The sequence below is a fragment of the Rhea pennata genome, chromosome 8, assembly GCF_028389875.1.
Source record: "Rhea pennata isolate bPtePen1 chromosome 8, bPtePen1.pri, whole genome shotgun sequence".
NCBI lineage: Eukaryota > Metazoa > Chordata > Aves > Rheiformes > Rheidae > Rhea > Rhea pennata.
The window spans coordinates 25,139,772-25,161,097 of NC_084670.1; the positions used below are offsets into that span (position 1 = coordinate 25,139,772).

At 38.4% G+C, this 21,326-nt stretch overlaps 1 protein-coding gene across 1 annotated transcript in view; it reads right to left on the reverse strand.

The window, feature by feature from the left end:
• PTPRC (protein tyrosine phosphatase receptor type C) overlaps positions 1-11,346 on the reverse strand; it is a 61,774-nt gene extending 50,428 nt beyond the window's left edge. The window contains exons 1-2 of the mRNA XM_062581651.1: positions 11,286-11,346; positions 11,077-11,200 (exon numbers count right to left, since the gene is read on the reverse strand). Coding sequence (XP_062437635.1) covers positions 11,077-11,143 — 67 coding nt within the window. The 5' untranslated portion in view covers positions 11,144-11,200; positions 11,286-11,346. The remainder of the gene's footprint in view (positions 1-11,076; positions 11,201-11,285) is intronic.
• Positions 11,347-21,326: the final 9,980 nt, after the last annotated feature.

Genomic DNA, 21,326 nt, shown 5'->3' on the forward strand with positions numbered 1-21,326 from the left:
ACCAAGTGCTACTAAAAATAAGGTTTCCTCAGTCATACCACTCCCAGAGCAACCTCACTTCATTTTCAGACAGAAACATTCCCCTGAAGAAACAATGGAGATAAGTCATTAGGTTTTCTTCCTTTTCAGATTAACAAACATGAAAAGTGACAATCATGCCCTCAACGCTCACTCACTCCTTGGGTAGGAACAAATTCCACTGATCTACTGGAATAAGCTCTACTGTTTCTTTTGACATCAAAACTGCAATTATTAGTACAAGTTATTAATGTATCGGCAAAATCATTGCAACTATTTCGAAGGCAAAAGTTGTCAAAACACATAAGAGACTGAGGAAGCTAAGCGATCCAAAAAAAGTCCCATATACCCACCAGAAATACAGAAAGCCCAGTTCTGTCAGCATCTTTAACAACAATTCAAAGGAACCACACAAAAAGCAGTTTCTCCTGCAGGGATCCTAACCTGATCCAGAGAAACTGAAATATTTCCTTTTGCTTACTTAATGCTTATTTTAGACTTACAGCAGTAACACAAAATATGCCAGATACATTCCTAATTTTGAAAAACTTGAAATAGTCAACAAATCACTTCTTTATTCCTTTTTCTCCCTAAAGATCTCTTACACCCAAACTAGGATATCAAATATTCCTGAATAATATTTTGCACTTGAATATCCTACCAATGACCACTTTTCAAGTCTTAGTGCTAATTAAAGACATAAAAATAAAGGCTACAGCTCAAAGCAGGTACTACAGAGAATCATTTGATTATAAAAAGTGATGGTTTTTCAGTAGGCTGCTTCTTTCTGTTTCCGTGTAAATTCTATGCTCCAACAATTGCAGGACAATTATATTGTCCTTCATCCAAATTGAAACTTAACTCATTCTAGAAATTCTGTGTACGCATTCCTGATGCCATACTAATATAGTGGAGATTGTTATATAAATTAATCAAAATTCAATATTCATGTGATTTTTAAATGTGGAATCCACTTTACAATATTTTGCTCTTTTGTGGGAAGAAGAAACACCTCATGAAACACCACTTAATGCTCTCTGTCAATTAAATAACAGTAACAAATGCATTTTGATAACTAATGATCAGAAGCTCTAAAAAAGTAGTCATAACTGATATAATACAAGTCGGCATCATAGGTCATAAATATAGTATAAATAATCTTAATCTTCAAAAATAAGTAGCAGAAATAGCAGGAGTGTAGCAGACTTGGCATTACACCAATGCAAGAATCTGTATGTTTGAAGAAAAAAAGGCAGAATTTCAGTACTGGTTCTTTAATTATGTTCCAAATATTTAGAGTAGCTGCCAAAAAAAATGTGATTTGTTTAGAATCAGAAGAACTTTGATACAGAATTACACTCCAAAAAGTCAGATACCTGTGATTTTCACCACACCTACACACAAAAGCTCCTCCCAAAGACATCATTGGGGGACCAAAGGCAATCATACAGGAGTTGGCAAAGGTCCATTTGTATTGCCAGTGCAAAGTCTTCTTTTCCTTTCCTAATACCTACAAATACTCACTAAGATAGCATTTTCATTCTAGGACCACATACTGCTCTTTTTGTCCATCACACAGATGGACAAACTGAAAACTACGCAAGGTCTGCAGTGAAGACATCTTTTGCCTGAAGAGTTACCTAATTCTCTGCAGGAGCTGTGATGTTAGTGAGTCAGAGGACCACAAAAGGAAAGAGATCTCATGGCCAAGGAGTAAAATGCTGGTTTAGGTAACATGATTACATTCCAGCTCTTCTCACAGAATTCTTGTATGATGCTAGGAAAACTACTTAAACAAATTTTCTGTCCAGCAGCCATTATAGTAATTGGTCTGCATTTATCAGGTTCTTACCATCGTGGTACTAGTCTGATGTGCAAACATGGTGAGCTTTCAAAGCTGCAAATTTACTGAAGAAAGGGGTGTGGTGCTTGCTAGGACTCAAAATAAGCTTTCTTAATCAGTAGATTGATTCCTTCTTTGGATCATTTTGTCATCACAAATACGAAACTGTGTATGTGTATAGCACTTGGATACAGAAGATGAGCACCACCATCAAAAAGCTTAAGAGAAAATGCTTGTAGATGTACAGAAAGCTTAGAATAATATTCAGTAAATAAGGATGGAACTATGCATGGAAAACACAAACAAAATATAATGCACATTTCACTCATTCATTCTACGGGCTGAGGAAAGAATCCTAGGCAAAAAAACATTATGCGATCCTGCCGGTAAAAGCTGTCATAAGATATACAGACAAGCCTGCTTCCTCCAAACTACGAACGCTTAACTTTGCATCTTCATGTTGTTCTGTACATGTAAGTTCTCAGTTTTTAAAAGCATATTTCACCCATAAAAAAAAATCATAAATTCTCTCAAAGGGCACCATGATGCCATCCTCAGCCTTTATCAGCAGAATTGGGATGTGTGTATCTACTGCTCAGATCAGCTTCTTGGGGTTAAAGGAGTACTGATAGCATTAATACTTTGTTATCTTAAGCATAGGTCGGTGGTAGAAGACTTCCATCAATGAGTTTTGCAGATATTTGCTGACAGCAGAGGAGTGGTGAGACCCAGAGACTTTGGTTGCTATTTCAGGCTTTGGAGTATGATGCAGAGGTGAACAAGTCCTCTGTCTTCTAGCTCCAAACTTTTCTGTCCTGTCTTTGCCTGAATCCTGTTTTCTATCAAAAGAGAACTATATTGTTTTCTCGCCTCATTAGTCTCATTTTTTCAGTCTTCTGATTCCTACCAGACTCACTCTTTCTACTGATCCCTACACAGATCACCTCTTACCTGTTCCTATCGGATCTTTGCTTTCTTTTAGCTGTTCAGATCTTTCTCTTTCCCTCTCCTTCCAGCTGTTCCCCACTGCCATCTCAGTCCCAGCATCCTACCTCTTCTCTTTAGCCAGTTTCATCGCTCTTCTTCCTTTGCAGCATTGGGATAGCAATGGCTGTACCATCACATCCTTACTCCCTGTCCCTCAACACTGATCTCCTCTCATTTGGCTTCATATTTGATCAAAACTGCTTCCTGAGTGCCAATTGCTTATAACCACAGAAAATCTCACTAAAAAGAAATCAGGTGTATCCAGTAACACAGTAAAGATCTGACATCAACCATATATTAGAAGATACATCACTCTATTAATCATTGCAGTACTTTTCAAAGACGATTTTAAAGTTTTTAAGTGATTTTAATTAAGATAAGGTTATACCTGTTTCCTGCTACCTATATTGTCCATCACCACGAAGACAAGCTTCATATGATAGAAAGATCTGAGATTCAGAGAAAGACAACAGTTCTTACGTAAAACATCAGCTTCATTCAAGTTTCTACTCACGGCCATATCTTCCAATACATATTTTAGTAACAAACACAGCCTTCTAAACTCTTAGCATTTTGAAACAAAATTTTTTCTACTCAAACTTTCAGCCATTTAGGACCTGAAGGTCCTCATAACCGCAAACTCCAACTGAGTAAAAGAATCACAATCAATTCTACAAAAATTACTCTGTGGAGCTCAATAAATATTTCAAAAATATTAAATACTGCAATGTGGCCTCACTTGAGTTAATTGCAGGCAATTTCCAGAGCTTGTCTCTCCTGAGTTCACCATCTGATATCCAGAAAATGTGATGTTATCCTTAGCAACCCCAAACATAAGTTCTTTACTTCTTTCTTCTTATTATTATTTTTTCTAAGACAAAAGAGTTACAGCTTATTTTTTTCTGTCTAAATAAATCTGCTGGATCAATGACAGGTCAGTATTAATTTATCATTGTTATTATTCATGACGGTTCAGATATGAGAATGCTGAACATAACGTAGAAGTTTGAATAGAACAGAACAGAACACAGTCCCTCTCATATGTAGATACTATTCACATTATGTCATTTCATGTAAACAGAGCATCTGTTACAAAAATTGAATATCAGAGACATGAGATTATTTGCCCTCCCATACAAGAGGAAAGAACAGCATGTGTCTGTGTGTGCGCAACACATCATCTACACATTTCGTTCTTTGCTTACTGTATTCACTCATTGGTGAGAAAATACAGTATGTTAAGGAAAAGATTAAATAACTGGAACAAAGAATCACTGCAAAAAAAAAATAAAATGCCTTTGCATGCAACCTTTCTTATTACTGTTTTTATATAGTGAGAAAGGAGCTTTGGACAGGCACAAGCTTTCTCCCTTTAGTAGTTTTACGATAAACTGTTCTCTTCCAGGAATATGCTGCAGTTGTTGTCATGTAAAGGAGTTGTAAGAGCACAACATGAGAATTACAATACATGGACATTGGCAGGAGGATTTCTTTTGGATCCAAGGAATAACTTATTCAGTTATGTGCTGCTTTCAGTGAGATGCTGTATGTCCCTGTCTCAGAAAAGGAAATAAATAGCACAGGGGATTATGCAAACTATTTGGCTGGACACACACGCTACTATTACTGTTTCACTCATCTATCTTTATGCTTGCCTCTACCATTCCTTTTTAAGAAACATCCACACTCTCCAGAATCAGACCATCAGCTCTTCATGGGAGAGATTGTCTTTCATCCTATGCTCTCACTGCCCTTAGCACAATGGGAACATTTGGTCTTGATTGTGGCCATCAGCCCTACTGTGAAAAATAATGAATATGTTCATACCAGCATACATAGATCAGGCGCACACAAACTCACGCATATCCTTCCTGACTTTCCAAGTGCTTAGTATTCATAACTGCAGCAACACTTTCAGAAGAGATTAATTTGCTGCTAGGCACCCAAATTTTTCATATCATCTCAGGGATCAGCACAAGGAGGTCTTCTGAAAATCTTATCATTTATCCTTCTAAGGACAAATAGTCCCCAAGCTTTTTAGAGCACATAGTCAGAACTGGGGGTGTTTCCTACAAACAGCTTTTTGGGGGAAGCAAACAGAAAAGTAGCACTTAGAGTTTAAAGACCCCAAAGTCCTTTACTGCAAATAAAAACTGTGGACTTTATTTTCTTATTTTAATGTAAAGCCAAAGAAAATTCAACAAACCACAGTGAAAAACCACAAGGATGAAATAAATCTTGTAAGAGCTCTGCAAGTTTTAAAGTACTGTCTTTGCAGACTTTCCACTGACGTCACTGCTGAGGTGACACTTAGGTGAGCAGCAGCAATGCTGTTGTTAAAGAAATCAAGAGAAATGACTGCAGAGAGAGCAGCTAAAAACAGTGCCATCTGACCTGTGCAGTACTATTAGAAAGTCTTCATTGCTCATTACAGACTGTCTCTTATAAGCTGTGGTTTACAAGCAATCTTTCCCTTACTATTTAAAGCATGCTCCTACAGTGATGACACACTAGCTGACATTTCTGGAGCAGAATCACTTCCACATTGTAAATGGCTTTCTTCCCAATATTGTCACAAAATCTAAAACCAGCTGCTGCTTCAAATATTTCTCCATTTACTCAGGACAGTGCAAAATTGCAAACGAGCAGACCCTCAAGTCCAGCATTAATCACAGTAGGAAGACAAATGCAGCTGCCACTTGTTTGTTATCTTTTGTAATAATTTGGTCCTCAAATGTTAGAATTTTTGTGGGAACTTTTATCCTGAACTCTTCTGTGATTTCCAATGGACTTAGGACATTCTCTGCTCAGTTAAAACATCTGTAGACCAGCTTTTTGTGTAACAGTATGCCTCTACAAATACTATCTTACTACATATTGAAACTTTTCTTTTTCATCACCTCAAAATCCTCATGGCCAAATAGGTCAATCTTCAAAACAGTATAAAATGCCAAATTCAGGAGACCAGACATCACAGGATTTTATGAAAGTTTCACCCCTTGGCATTAGAAATCCTTAATCCATCATCATCAGAGTAAATAAATCATTATAGACCTCATTTTTATTTCCTTGAACTGCATCCCTCCTATTCAGCACCATCCCATTGTAAAGCTTTTAAACTCAGAGCTGTTGATTTTGTCTGCACTGCTGCTCTCTGTAAGTACGTAAGTTGACACTGGGTTAAGCTGTTCTTATTCCTAACGTGCTTTCTGGGAGCGAGAGAGTGTGCACTGAGTGGCTCTTGCAAATGTTGATTTCTAAGGCACTTGGACAGCAGATCAGGGCCACCAGAATCAGAAGTTCTACCAAGCTGCAAAAGCGCGCAGTTCTTACTGCTACTTCACATCTTTCCCTGAAATCTCAACCACATTTCATACTTCAGATTAAAACATTAGCCTGCAGATGTGGAGGATGTAGAAGAGCCTTTCAGTTCTGTTGAGCCAGCACAGTTAAGCACAGAAGCATTAAATAAACTGCAAATGAGGCCAAGTCCTTTCATCCATATACTGGACAATCTCAAGTATCATAAGCTGTCTCTCCCCTCACGCACCCAGATACAAGGCACATGCATACAAATTCAAGCACATGGGAAGGCAGGAGGGAGAACTTGTGTATTGTTTACAACGGATCTGTGGTGATAGTCTATCACTGCCATCAGGAACCAGGGGAAAAGAATGTACATATCATTAAAAAAATAAGCATGTTTCATTAGCATGTAGATTCTTACAAGGGGGAGTGATATTAAGAATAAAAAAATCCTCAAGATACTCTATCCAAAATCCACTAAAAACATCAGATTCTTCTACTGTATACAAGTGTGTTATTCTGTATTCATTTTAGACATCTAAGGTATGTCTCAAAGATTAACTGGATTGCTGCAGGAGCAATATTGGTCAACCTTTTTTTATGCTTGCATATGATTTAAAATGACTTGGCTTGGTCTGCATTTCTCTAGTTCAATTGACTTGAGTTCATAAATGGTACCATCAAGACTTCAAAAAACACCTGCCTTACTAGACAATCTCATTATAGCACTTACTCCTAAATGTGGAGCATGCTTTTCGAAGTCAAACCTTCTGCAGCTACGGTCTGTTTGGGCACACATTCCTGTCTGCAGCCACTGGAAGTAAAAAGACGACAGGCCTGTTCCTGTGTCTTACCATGACTCACTGACTGATTTGGATCATTTCACCTGACACTGGTTAAGATGGAGACTACAATTCACAAGAGAACAGTTTAGAGAATTTCGGATTTGCTGAAGTTAAGCACAGTAACAGTCTCATATGGGTTGTTCTTACACAGCAGAAAGTATCAGCTCCCCATTGCCAACACCTGTGCTTTAGGACTGAGAGCACACCAGGTGCAAACTTCTGCACAACTCATGTGCACGGTTCCACATATCCCAATGTGGTAAGTATTACTACTTTCAACTTAACAGACGACAAAATTGATATCTGAAGAAATGAAACAGTTCAGGAACTAGTAATATTTTAAATATTCCATTCATAGCTTTACTCAGTAGAGCACTTTTGCAGTATGTATATGATCACCTGGAAAGGTTTATATTAGCTGTATACTTTGTACCATTTCAGCTGAAGATCTGTACTGTAATATAGGTCCCTAATTCTGAAGTCTTTCAGGATGTATAAGATTCATTTAACGAACTGTTATTTGCTTATATGCTGAACTGAAAACTTCTCCGTATGGCTTCACTTTTCTGTCAGAGCAGCTAGTTTGATTATTTTTCTTTTTGTCCTACTTTATCATTTGTCAGGGAAAGAACATATTCCAAAAGACAATTAAAAATATTGCTCCACGGAGCCCACATTTTTGCAACAGCAACAAGAAAATCATTCATGCACAACAAAAGATACCTCTTGAGCAGATAGTTCTGTACAGGGTGGTGGGATTATGAATGAAGAACAGACAGACTGTAAGAGAAGTCTTTGAAACTAGAGAATAGAAAACAAAGTAAGTAGGTTAGCTGAGGAGGCACTGACGCAGGGGGAATAACTGGAAGAACAGTACTGCAAAAGTAGGGGTATAAAAGAAAAGTGGATCCTGCTAGCTATACAACACTACGAACAATGTAAGCTGGCAGTGAAGTGTTCACAGCCACTTTCTAAAATCCTGGCACCGAAGGCCCCAAACTGCTTTACTTGAAAGAGAAAGAAGCCTGGAAATAGATAAAATGCTTAACAGCTACTGAAACACCACTGAACATGATCTGTTTGCAAGTGTGCTGATCACCTGGAAATGCATCAGGACACACATTATAGCATTCTCAGGCTCTGCTTCAGCCAATGAAAAAGTGGCAGAAAAAAGGAGCTTTCATAACTGTTCAGGTTATTTTAATCTTTCTATTTACAGGCGAAAGTCAGAGTTTTGCCATTTCAAGAATTTTCACCTTTGTTTGCACAAAACTGATCGAGAGCCTAAACTTAGCTCTGAGGAGGGTAAGGTATTCTCCAAGGGAGATGTTTTGGACATTCTGTACTTTGTAAGTCCACCTAGAAGAAACAACTGTTTGATTTCTCATTGTGAATGATTAAAAATGGTAAACGCAAACAATATACATCTCAGCGTGCTGCAGAAGGCAGAGCTCAGACACTACAACAGTTTGTTTTCCAGATGAGACTGGCAGTCAAGTCCCCAGCAATCAACATCACATCTGCCCCGAGCAACAGAGCATGATGTGGAGCAATTCAGTCCAGCGCTATGTGAACTGTTATATCTGTGCAATGCACACCAGCTCTTGCACGGGTTTGAAAGTAGTTCAGTCACAGCTGCAAAGTGCTGAACACAGGCTAAGAAGCCTTGCACACACACAACATTTACATGCAATGCTTCTAGCTCCAGCGTCGTCCCAGGCCCTGCTCCCGCAGGGACCACTGCCCTGCACCACCCCAGAGTCCCCGCGCCCGGGCTAGACAGCACAGGATGGACACCCACAGGAACAAGGGGAAGTGACGGTGACAGTCTGCACTGCAAAATGCTGCATAATGCAGAGATGCTTGAGCTAACTTTAAATGAGGTGGTTAAACAAGTACTGAGAGAAGTCTGGCCGCGACAGCAGAGAATTCATTGTGGGTTAAGTTGTTCTGCCTTCCTGGTGGGCCAGATATATACTTATGATTATTAATTCTTAAAACTAGATAAAGAATGTAAACAACAAACTGAACATATTCATGGCCTGCTGTTTTCCTTTTCTTGCTTCCAGAAGTATACAGTATACTACAGTATATATCAAAGTGCAGCTGCATGGGGTGGGGGAAGAAAGGAAAAAAAAAGGAAAAAAAAGGGGAGGGGGAAGCTTTCAGATACTATGTACATTGCATTCACAATTTCAGGATGGAGACTACCTACCCGTTGAATGCATACACACTTTTTAATGGACACAGATGGTCTTGCAGATAGGACACTGGAGTCAGAAAACCTGTGTTTGATTCCTGACACTCACTAAGGTTTCTTCCCCGGACCTTTTCTGCCTTATCTCATTACATATTTGTGATGTCTCTGTTATACTCACTGTTAATTTGTTCTTCAGAACATATTAACAGAAGATCATCAAACAAAAATCAAAAGTAAAGGGAGCAGCTTCAGTGCAACATGCCACTGACAGCAGGATTTTCTTTTCAACTAGTCTCCACATTTTGTATTTTGGCTTTCAGTTTATACCAGTAAAACATTCTCAGTATGTCAAATTGGCAATGTGAGTGAATACAGACTAATTAACAAATATCTTTTCTACATTTTGTAAGAAAGACTCGTTAGTCTTGAACCAATTTCTCTTCCCCGTTCTGCACTTGTCAATGAACATACCATATCAACAATCCAACCATCCGCTTCTCCTCTGTTTGTGTAGGTCTACACAAATGGGTAAAGAAAATTATGCATTTGGTCCAAGTCAATAGCTAATTCTAGCCCAGAAAACATGTAGCCACATTAGCATGGTGCTGTGCTAAGATTAAAACATGCATCCTGCCTCTCTCTGTAGACTTTTTTTTTTCCTTCTTTCTTTTTAGATACAACGCTGACTGATAAAATTGAATGGCTTCCAGTTTAGAACTGGCTTGCATCTGGCCAACCAAGAAACTGCTTGCAGCCCTGTGCAGACACGAACTGTTCGCCCAAGAGGATCTTGAATCAACAATTAGATGTGTAGAAGCTATTGAAAAAATGGTAACTGGTTCTGTCTGCAAAACACTGGGGTATGCATGCATTTCAGAAAACCTTAAATCCACAATTAAAAAAGCATGTGTTACAATCCTAAACAGAACTTGCAGTGGGGCTTCTGTGAGAGGGAGACAGCAGAGGCGGTGCTCTGGGGCTGCTGCACTTCTCTTGCCTGTACCTGCACTGGAGCTTATGCCCATAGCAAGAATACACGAGCATTTTCCAGGGGAATTCTCCATAGCTTTTGAGCATGGAGACTGCATGGTCCCAGATTTGTGTGCGTCTACTGAAGCTCTATACCTTTACTTGGAAAATAAAGTCACACATCAAGTAATTATTTAGTTTCCTGAAATAAAAGAAGTTGTTCTGCAGTAGATAAAAGCTTTTGAAAGCTACCAAATTGCTAACACTTTTGTGGATGGTGGGGGAGGACCTGAATTAACGGGCTAGTGGAAAAAAAAATCACTTGCAGTGGGATAGTAGTTATAGACAATTCAAAATTTTGAAGTAGCAGTTCATTTTGAAGTAGCTCTTTGAAGAAGCAGTTTTTAAAAACTAATTAATTATAAATGTAATTTTCCGACAGTAGAAAGAAGCTTACACTGTTTCATTTTTTCCCAGTCCTACTGCAGTAAAAATCAAAATTTGAGGAACTGTATGCAGAATCTGAGATCAGGGAGTGGCTTAAGTAGATAGAAAAATAAATCTTAAAGATTTTAAGCACAGAAAACAAAAGTACTGCCTTGTGAGATGAAACCAAACAAAGATTGTGTTGAACAGGTTCACACAAGAGATCCAAATGTGCCTTCAATTCTTTTTTTTTAAGTAGTAGTTCATACACCGCTCACCCATGACCACGCGGAAGACATTTTAGCCCAGTATATTATGAGTCAGTCTTCTTGATCTTGGTTCTGACAACATCACGTATAACCGTATTCTAGTTTCTGAACAAAAATGTTAGCCCTCCATTTTTCAATCCTTTAAATTGTTTCAGTTTTACACAGAACATCATGGGCTCAAAATTAGAGAACAAAATATCAATTGCTACCTACCTTTGACAAAAGCATCCTGGTCCAGAAAGATAAAGCCAAATGCTAAGACTTTAAGCCACAAAAACATGGTTATTTCTGGAAATCAGACGTATCCTTATGACACAGCATGTGTCTCTTTCTCTCTCTGGAAAGCAAAATAAGTGTTATCTCTCTGCAAAATAATTTCTTAGTGAAACCTGAATCAAAAAGGAGAATAACCAGGCACATACATTGCACTGCCTGCTTATCACAGTGAAGGAGCTGCTTCCTCTGTTACCCCAAACCAGCCACTTGCAAACTCGCAATGCAGTTCAGTGATGTCAGCGACGACTACTTCTTCTTCAGAAAAAAAATTCTTTCAGTTTCCAGGAAGTCAAGAGGGTTTTTCTTGAGTTGCTACAGTAATGCTCAGCTTCCTTAATTCAAATGAAATTGAACATTTTCAGCCATCTCAATTGAGGAACCAAACAAGACTTTACTTTTGAAAAGACTAGATTCAACCAACAGCCATTCTTTTTCTTCACATTCACCTTTTTTTTTCCAGTGTACATTTCACTGAGTCCTTTTTTATTTATAGTCTCTTCTTGGGGAGGAAAGAAAAAAAAAGTCAATCAACATTACACTGGCAACAAGGCCTTCTTAAAAAGACAAGTCCTCAGTGAAGTGATTGCTGACTAAATGAAGAACATCTAAACATGAAATATATCTTTCTTAAGAATCTATCTTCAATGGGTACAACTCTAGATATGACAATAGTACATAAAAAATGGACAGAGGCAGTCTGTTTTCTGTGATGTTCAGTTCTTAATTAGCTAGCTCCACACAACACTCTACTTAGTTTTTACAAACTACAAAATGAAAAGCCAAACTATTCACTAGTTCCATAAAAAAAAATATAAATTCTTGGAAACTGGAATATTTTGTTCCTTTCTAGTAGTTGGTAATTAGAAATTGCAAAGGGAATAATGTTGAGATTGCATCTCTTATGGGCAAAAACTCTCTCAAAGTTTTTTAAAGTGCCAATAGAATCCTGCCACCAGACAGACAAAGAAGGGAAAAGTGTCTGTTTGCATTTATTGTTCATTCATGTCATAAATTCTTTAGAGACTTCCTAAACATCGCACTGTAAAGTTGTGCAAATTCATATAATAATTCACATATGAAATTAGTGAATCAGATTCTCCATAAGATTAGAAACACCTTCCTCAGGTCCAAGTTCCTATAATACAGACTAAAATCTTCACTTATGTTAAATACAATGTCTTTGTAACAACTCATTGTAATAATAATTACATTGTAAACGCGTTCAGAACAAAACTGACATAGTGGCATCCGTCAGCCAGTCTCCAGAGACCCTAGCATGAATATACAATAACTTCATCATTGGGAAGTTGTTGCAGGTTGAATCTGATTACAGTCATATACTGCCTTCAACACTGGTATCTTCTTCCCTGTTATTCCTGGACAAAAGCATAGAGTTGAGGTGTCCTATCTATGCCTTATCTATGTCTTAATACAGTACTGTATCCTACAGAGAATTTCACATAAACGTTCTCAGTAAGGTAAATGGAGCCAAGTTCCTTTTCTACCTGATCTTCCTCAGCAGTTTTACAGAACCTCCGCCCAATTTTTCAAGACGCCTTTCCAAGAAAAATTGCTACCCAATGGACCTCTTCTCTCTGCGTGACTCTTACACAGCCTCCATATCACTTAAATACTGCAACATACCACACATATTATTTAATGATACATACACATCGCACACAGCAGCCATCACTGTAAATCAGGGTATATTATTACTATTATCCCTCATTTAACAGCTGAGGAACTATAAACCATGGATTGCTAAATCTACTGACCACAGATTACACATGAAACTTGGAGGAGGCTACAGGGATACATCCTGGGCCTTAGTGAAGTTCTAACAAGTGCTAACAACTCTCCCAGAGCAGACTCTTGACTCAGCAAATCCATTTCAGTGGCTATGAAAGCAATGAGTTTAACCAATGCCCTGTATCTTAGGGAAAACAAACAGCCTTCATAGAAGTTACATAGTGTCTTTGATCTTAGGTTAGCCTCAGCTGTTGTAATATTCCATCTGCTTGCAATGTATTTGAAATACAAATATCAGTATATGACATTTGTCTATTCAAACATCTGAAGAAGAAATGAAAGATATTGTGGTACTAACTCTTTTTTTTTTTTCAAAGAAACTAATCAATAAGCTGATACTGTGAATTGCCACATGCATTTTAGTCATCAAGTCCTTAAAACAGCTGCATACCTGGCTAAAGAAGGAGGAAGCAAGTGTGTGACAAGCAGCAAACTCTTTCAAGCTTTCTCCCTTCATAATTCAAGCCTTTGAAAGCAGGTAATTATCAACTAAATACATGAAGCTAAAAGTTACACATAAGAAAGTGCAGACTTAAGCAAAAATATAGGATGGCGCAAATGGAATCTGCGTAGTCCGCTAGCACCTGGATTAGGCAGAAGACCCTAAATGTTGCAAGATATAAAACTGTATGTATCAGAAGATTTCAGAACTGATAGAAAAATCTTAGCTCGACTGGTAAACCAGAGGGCAGTTTAGTGCCGCATGAGAATGATCGTTCAGATTGTTACAGACTTACTGATTGGAAAAGATGGTCCATAAAAGTAGTTGCCTCAGAAACAGTAAAAGAAGATGGCTTGAAAGGGAAATTCTTGCAAAACAAGTCAATGTAGGGCTGGCTGATAGCCAAGTCATGGCCTCTTCTGTTTAACTTTTCTGTCAAGGAGAAATTCCTAGGTTTTGTGAGTTAAAATCACTGTACTATGAACAAGCCAAAGCATAGACTAAAAGGCAGGGAAAGTTCCATTCTAATGTGGTTCAGTTTTGTCCTGAAAGCGAGCCCATAAAAATGCTAGGGTGGGATTTTACACTTCTTGTCTTGTATTGAGCCTTCATTAATATATAACGGCTCAGTACGCTATATGATGTTCAGTGTATGTATATGATCTTCAGTATATGATGTTCAGTCCATCATTAATATGTGATGGCTACATGGATGTTTTTACACCCCATCCCATATTTCCTATTTAATTCAGCTCAGCCAGAATCAATAACAAATGCGTTTTAGGCTGTTAGAACACATGAAGTCTTTTCCAAATCATAAACTGCAGTCTTCTTCACAAGGGTAAGGCAAAAACACCACCTTTTGGGGTGTGGGAGGGGATTCATACACTCTATTGGCATATCAAACAATAGAGTAATAAGAAAATAACCCCTTTTTTAGGCCACACCGTTATTTTTCATCAGCCAAGTGATTTCAACAAGATATAAGCATGGAGGCGATACTTTCCCTGAACCAGAAAGAATCAAAGACAGAACTGTGAATTTGTGTTACTAAAGATTTTTCACAACGACAATAAAAACAGTGTAGAAACTTAACTCATCCATCTCTTTGAAAGTCTGCTTCTTTTGTAAAATACAAAAAGATACAAAAAGGAGACTGTAAAAAGTAAATCTTTCATTGTCTGCTTCACCTATCTTGCAATACAGTAAATTACCATAAATACATGTCTGTGTTCCATAGTTACACACAGCAAAAAGGGTAATCTTCTCAGAGCTGCAATAAAATTCTAAAAATATAAGTGCTAATAACCAGTTTTCCTTTCAATTTATATCTGAAGCCTTTCAAAAAGATCACAAATGCATTATAAAAGACTCTTGAATACATCAAAACTATTCATTTCTTTTTGTAGTTTAACTGGAAGTTCTGTTACCAATAGTAGGTGATGACAGAGGTATAGATAAATATTAGTCACTTACAATTCACAGCAGTCATTATTAGCATGCATTTGTGAACATCAAGATATTGTTTTCCCTCTTCTCTTTAGCTTCATGACCAAAATTAATAGAGTCCTTGAAACATAGAGGAAAGAAAGGGAATTCAGCATAGGAAGAATTTAAGCAATATGTCCTTGCTGCAAATGAGTTGTGAAGAATGTAAAAAAGTAATTCACACTTCAATAAATGATAATTTTAAATGAAAATACATTCCAATCATAATCCAAAACAAATAGATTCATTCTATATTCATTCAATCAGCTTAAAGCATTTTAGGACACAAATGTTTACTATAGAACATTGATTATGCCACCTAAAAATATTTCTATGCTGAAGCTACCATATTTCTGGAGATAAATTAACTATCCCAGATCTGGTCTAAATCATTTATTGATTTTTTATAGTTGGAATGGCAAACAATAAATGAAAAACTCACAAAGAACAGAAACATGACATCAGATGCATCTCATAACTGACTCATGCATTATAGGAATATATGCAGGCTATATTCAGTTTCAAAACTTAAAACCACCAAAACTGGGTCTAAAAGTCACAAGAAGTTTGAATCTGCTGCAACAATGAAATTAAAATCTTATTAGATACTATATATCCAGAGCTCTATCCTTCCAATAGATTTGTGAAACAGGTATGATGTAGGCAGAAAAAAAAAATCAAATTATTCCACAGATATAATGAGGAATGCACTGACATCCACTGGTTTTAACTTGCATTGACTTACGCACGACCCAAATTTCCCACAGAATAGTAATTATTGCATAAGCAGATGATGATAAAGATATGCCATCCTAATTCTCTTCCTCCCCCTATAGTCCTTAGCCAGCTCTGATAAACACCCACAGAACTGGAAAGGAGCCCTTGAGCCAAGGGCTCCTGTCTCAGGGAGGTACATATTCTCTAGCAACTACATAGCCACCATCCTGGGTGTACTGAGTTGAGTTTCAGGGAAAGACGAGCCTCAGCACCGAGCCCTTCAGTCCCAGCCCTGAACTGTCTGACATCCCCCTTACAGCTGCTAACTCCAAAACGGGGTGGGATGTTCCTGTTCCTGCCCCAGAAAACCAGCTGGGCAGAGCCTTAGCTCTAGGCTGGCAAGATGCTACTTCTTCCCCATTTTGAGCTGGAAGGGAGGTCTGGTCCCTCACTGATGATCAGGGCATGAAGTCCTGGTAGAGAGCCCGGCTGTACGAGGTAGCACACCAACAGAGCACGCTGCACACGTCCAGTCCTCCCGCACAGCATCTCTCGTCACGTGGCAGGCAAAAATACTGTAGTTACTGAGTGACTGATCTAGACAGTGCAAAAGCCCTGCCCAGATCCCAAACAATCTTAGAGCTTGCTGAGAGGAGCTGAAATATCTAACAGCCTCTCCAGTTGTTGCTGACTTCCTTCTTACCAAAATATGTTTCTGTAGTTGCTTTATAAGTTATGCGATGACAGGCACAAAGCCCTCAGACTACAGAGTGCACCAGCTATGTTGTGGTCCTCAAGCGTTACTACAAAAAAAAACATTTCTGAAGGCATCATTATTTAGTAGTGGTCCTGCTTGACCAAATCCGATCGCATCATGTAGGCAAAAGCAAGGTGCAGGAGATGAAAATTCGTCTCTATGGGCCCGATTCTGTGGTTAAGCAGATTTCCTTTCCTGCTGCATTTCACAAGTGGAAGCTGATTCCTTCTCCAGTGAGGAAAGTAGAGGACAGCAAAGAAAATGCCACGGTCCACCCTAAAGGCTTGGAGAGCATGAACATCCTCCGGGGGACTCTGAGCCTCCCTCTCCTGTCCTGCTCAGCATTCCCAGCACTGTTCCCTGTCTCTAAGCTGGGTACCACAGGGCTGCGAGGAAGCAGACCAGAAAGACTGCGAGAAGGTAAGAGTTGCAGCTATAGCCTGAATAACATTTTCACACAGCCCCACAGGGCAAATAAAATAAAATCTCAGGTTTTAGTTAGGGCCTCCAAAACATTGGGGCACCCTATAACTGTCGTCAGGTATCAAGTAATAGCCATGTCCGCCCTGCACACTAAGCACATATAGGGCCTATGCCATTGAAAATATACCCTTCTTGGTGCTTGCTGTGTTCAGCGCCATCAAACAGAACAGTAACCAAAAAATACCAATAAGCCTTCAAACTGCAAACTTTTTATCCTCTCTTGAAATGAGTTCATCCTAGTGTTCACCCTAGGTTCATTTTCACTTTCCTGACAGTTTAGCCAAATAATGATGAAGCATAGGTTCTCCTCATCCAACACAACATCCAAGTTCAGATTTTCAAATTCATTGTTGTGCTATTTAGGCATTCATTACAAATAATTTTTTTTTTTTAATTCAGGAAATTCTCCACTGGTACCTGACCTGAGGCTGTCTTGTATTAATGACTTTAAAGAACATTTCTTATTTAATCTTCTCAAGGAACTATATCCTTGAGAGGCTACTTTTGTTTTCTTTTTGTCTGGAGGTCTCAAAAGAAAGAAGTACAGAGCATCTAATTCAATAAAAATGAAGTTCTCCATATACTCCATGTATCACCTGGGTTTAAATGACAGATTATGTACAATTTCTTTGGTCTGATAATTTTATTTGCACAGAAGTCAGTTCATACGACTTAGCTCAGTTACATTCATATGCACCATGACTGCACATCAGAACTACGCATTCCACACAATCTGAAAGCATACACCTTAGCAAACAATAACGGACACGGGACAAATTCATCCCAAGGGCAACTCTGTTTAAGTCAAGGCAGCCTCCTCCAGAACACATTTCATCCTGTAAAATTAATTTGACAGACTCACTGTGAAAACATTGCTCGTGCTAAAGGATGTATGTTGCAATACTCCTAAATTTGTGTTGAATATTTGTTAAGGAATCTATTTGCATATACTTTTATCAGGCTTGTTTACAATTGCCAAGACCTATTTCTTGAAGAAAGAAAACATTTTTACTTAATATGCCATATTAGATCAAATTATTTTAAGGTCAAGAGTATACAATACAGCTCTTTGTGTAAGCATATTGCTACGCTGCTATCAACCCTTAGGCAATGCTAATTTGACATCTTCACTTCATATGTTGCCTGCATGATCTGTATCGTACCTGCTCAGGACAGAGATCATATTTTGGTATCCCTGAGGCACTATTCACAATCTGGTCCAAAACGAGCAATAAATCTTACAAGCTCTCAGAAGTTCTATGCACTTACTACTTACACCTAACATCATTCCTGCATAACACTAGGCACAGCTCTTTTAAAATAAACATTCTTGAATTTTGGACATGTAATATTACACCCCTTTAGACTTTGATCACTTTAGACAACAGAAGCGCACCCAAAAGCATTGATGTGTGCTGAACATGCAACTGCTCCTCCGGTTTTTCAGTGAGAGCTGAATGCTAAAAACAGCCTAGAATTTACCTTTGTAGTGCTCAGAAGTTGCAGGATGAATGAGTTCATTTCACGTTACGCCAATAACATTAACCAACAGCCCTCCCTTCAGTTGTTTCACTGGCCTTCTGGGCCCACGGTTACATACGCCATCCTCACTGCAGGTGATCATACGAGCCCATATGCCACGCACAGAGAAAAGGAAAGTCGAGACTCAAAATCTGAAAGGATAAGAGGCCTAATGGTTTGGAAAGAGATAAAAGAGAATTCAGTATAGAGCAAGTGATACTGAAATGGGGGAAATAACAGAGGCAAGGCAGCAGCTGTGGGCAGAGGGGGATAGGAAGATGCAAAATTTTGAGGGAAAATGGTCTAGATACATAGGGAATTTGGAAAAAGAGGGCAAATCATGTTGGATTTTGAGAGAGCCACAAACACAGAGAAGCCAATAGGGATTACACTGATCTGAATTATTCTGTTTCTTCTTCTGCCATTAACAACTCAGGTCCCCCGCCACAAGGCATAATATGCCTCATATACCTGCTCCTTAAGGACAGTCTTAAACTGGATTATATTTAGGAAATTAGTGAAAGAGAGATGTTCACATAGAATATACCTGAGATGTCTAAAACATCCTTTAGCATTCTGTTCAAGACATCTGTCAAGAAATTAGGATGATTTTAAAATAATACCTTGTCTATGCCATTCTATTTCTAATAGAACATGAGAGAGAGTCCATAATCATACTAGAACTTGCTAGAATTTCTTTAATTATTTTTTTTAATCTTCTGGGGGGGGTTAAATTAATTTGAAGAATGAAAATATGACATCTCTTCTAGCATTTTTACCCACAGTACTTTTCCTCCTTTTATTTCCATGATCCTTCTGTCATTCATTTTGAAGTAAAAAATGAATAAAAGTAGCAGAACCAAAGACTTGAGAACAATTATTTGAATATTTGTTACTCATGGTGGATTCCCGGCTGACTCTTATCTGGAAGATTCATTCAATGATGGCAGATTTTTTCCCTTTTTCAGGGTCATTTTTTGCTAGTTTCAACCTCTAGGATCACCCTTAGCACATAAACTATAACACCAACTTCTCCAATTCCCACAGGCACTCACATGACCTTGTCTTAGCAACTGATCGCAAGCATGTACGGCTTTAAAAAGCAGTGATGTGAATGGCAGACAGGGTGCTACGCTGTGCACAACCACACTAAGAAACTCAGAAGAAGGAGGACCAGAGCTGGAGGTACTAAACAGCTCCATCTATGCACAATCCCCCATCACCCTCACCCAGTCCGCCCAGCCTTTAGCGAATTTGATTGCTTGTTTACCTCCAGTTAACTAATATGCACCTGCCAGTTATCCTTCCCAAATTATACGCTGTCGCATAACACTGTGCAGTAAATGCTGTCTTCCCTGTGCCATAGAGATAGTCGCAGTCGTGCCATATTTACCAAAGGCCAGAGAGAACATGAGCCAAAGAATAGTAATACCAGCCCAGGAGCCTTCCCCTCAAAAAATAAAATGTCTACAGAAACAATCTTTCTCAAAATATTTCTGTTCTATTTTCAAAACAACAGTCACAAATTTCATTTCACTTCACTGGACAGTCCCTTATTGCATAGACATTATTTCCTGTGTGCTCTGCAGAATACATAAAGATACATCGGTTTATTCTGGATCTAGCGCTCTAAATAAAACCAGAGTGGGTGGATTTTTTTTTGTTGTTGTTGTTTTGGGGTTTTTCTTGATTTGTTTTGAATCACGGCTCCAGCCAGAGCAAGGCATACACTGTCAGGGTAGGCAAACCTGGGTTTGAGGCCATTTTCCTACACCATAATACTTCTAAGCTGACTGTTGATTAGTCTGTATCTTGAATCAGTAGACTGGTTCTCTGTCTATTCTGCAGCACTTCCAAGTAGGTACCATCTGTGACCCTAATTCACGTATCGGTTACTTGCAGCACTATGTTCTGTTCCTGCCCAGACTGCTTCCCACCTAGAAAGCTAGACCCGTTGTCATACACCATTAGCTTTTGTCTCCAAGTCCTTCAGGTGTTTTGCAATCTGTCAGATGACTGTGCTCATATCCAAGACTATCTACATTCATTTTTCCAATCAGATTCCAGATAACTTTATATTATATATATAATGCTTTCCTAACATCCAGACTATGCTTAGTTGTGGATAGAAATGCATTCCCACAGTTGATTGCAATTATTATGGTACAGAAGCATAAGAATGCCTCTCAGCAGAGTATTTCCAAACACAAACCACAAATATTTACCTAGAAGGCTGGTCTGCTTGCAGGGATGCTACCAGTCATCTCTTGATAGGCCATCTCCTACCCTTCTCCGTGCTTTGACATGATTTTTCTCTCTAGGGATGTCCAAATGAGTTAGATGGATGTCTCCGAAGATAAACATGTGGCAGGCATTACTTCTTCCTCAGTGGCTTGTCAAGAGACTGCCATTGTAAAACTAAAAGAATGAAGTAGATTTCTCTATCTCAGAATAGGCACCTTTGAATTAGAAATAGTTAGGAAACCAGGTTGATCTGTAGATCTGTAGATCTAATTTGCAAATCAGAGTTTATTCCACAGCTACCTATCTCAGTTTCCCTACCTGTAAGATCTTCATTTTATATGCTTCTTTTTTTTTTTTTTTTTTTTTGCCTCCACTTGCCAGCATACGCCATCATATGTTTATGTCAATTCACAATGCTGATACTCAGAAAAAGGCTATCTAAATAAACACTGTTTGTTTATCCTTACAGTCTATAAAAACAATAAAATAATTTGTTACAGGCCGTAAATCCAAAGCTTCTCTAAAGAAAAAGATTTAACAAACAATGGATGGAAAAAGAGAGCTATGAGAATATTTCTGAGAATTTTCTGCAGCATAAAAAGACATACGTAAAGTTGAAAATCTCATGAAGACACATCCTGAGAAATATGCTTTGGAAATACATTACCAGATTACTGGTGTCCAGAAACACTTCCAATTCACAGTCTATATATGCCTTGCATATTT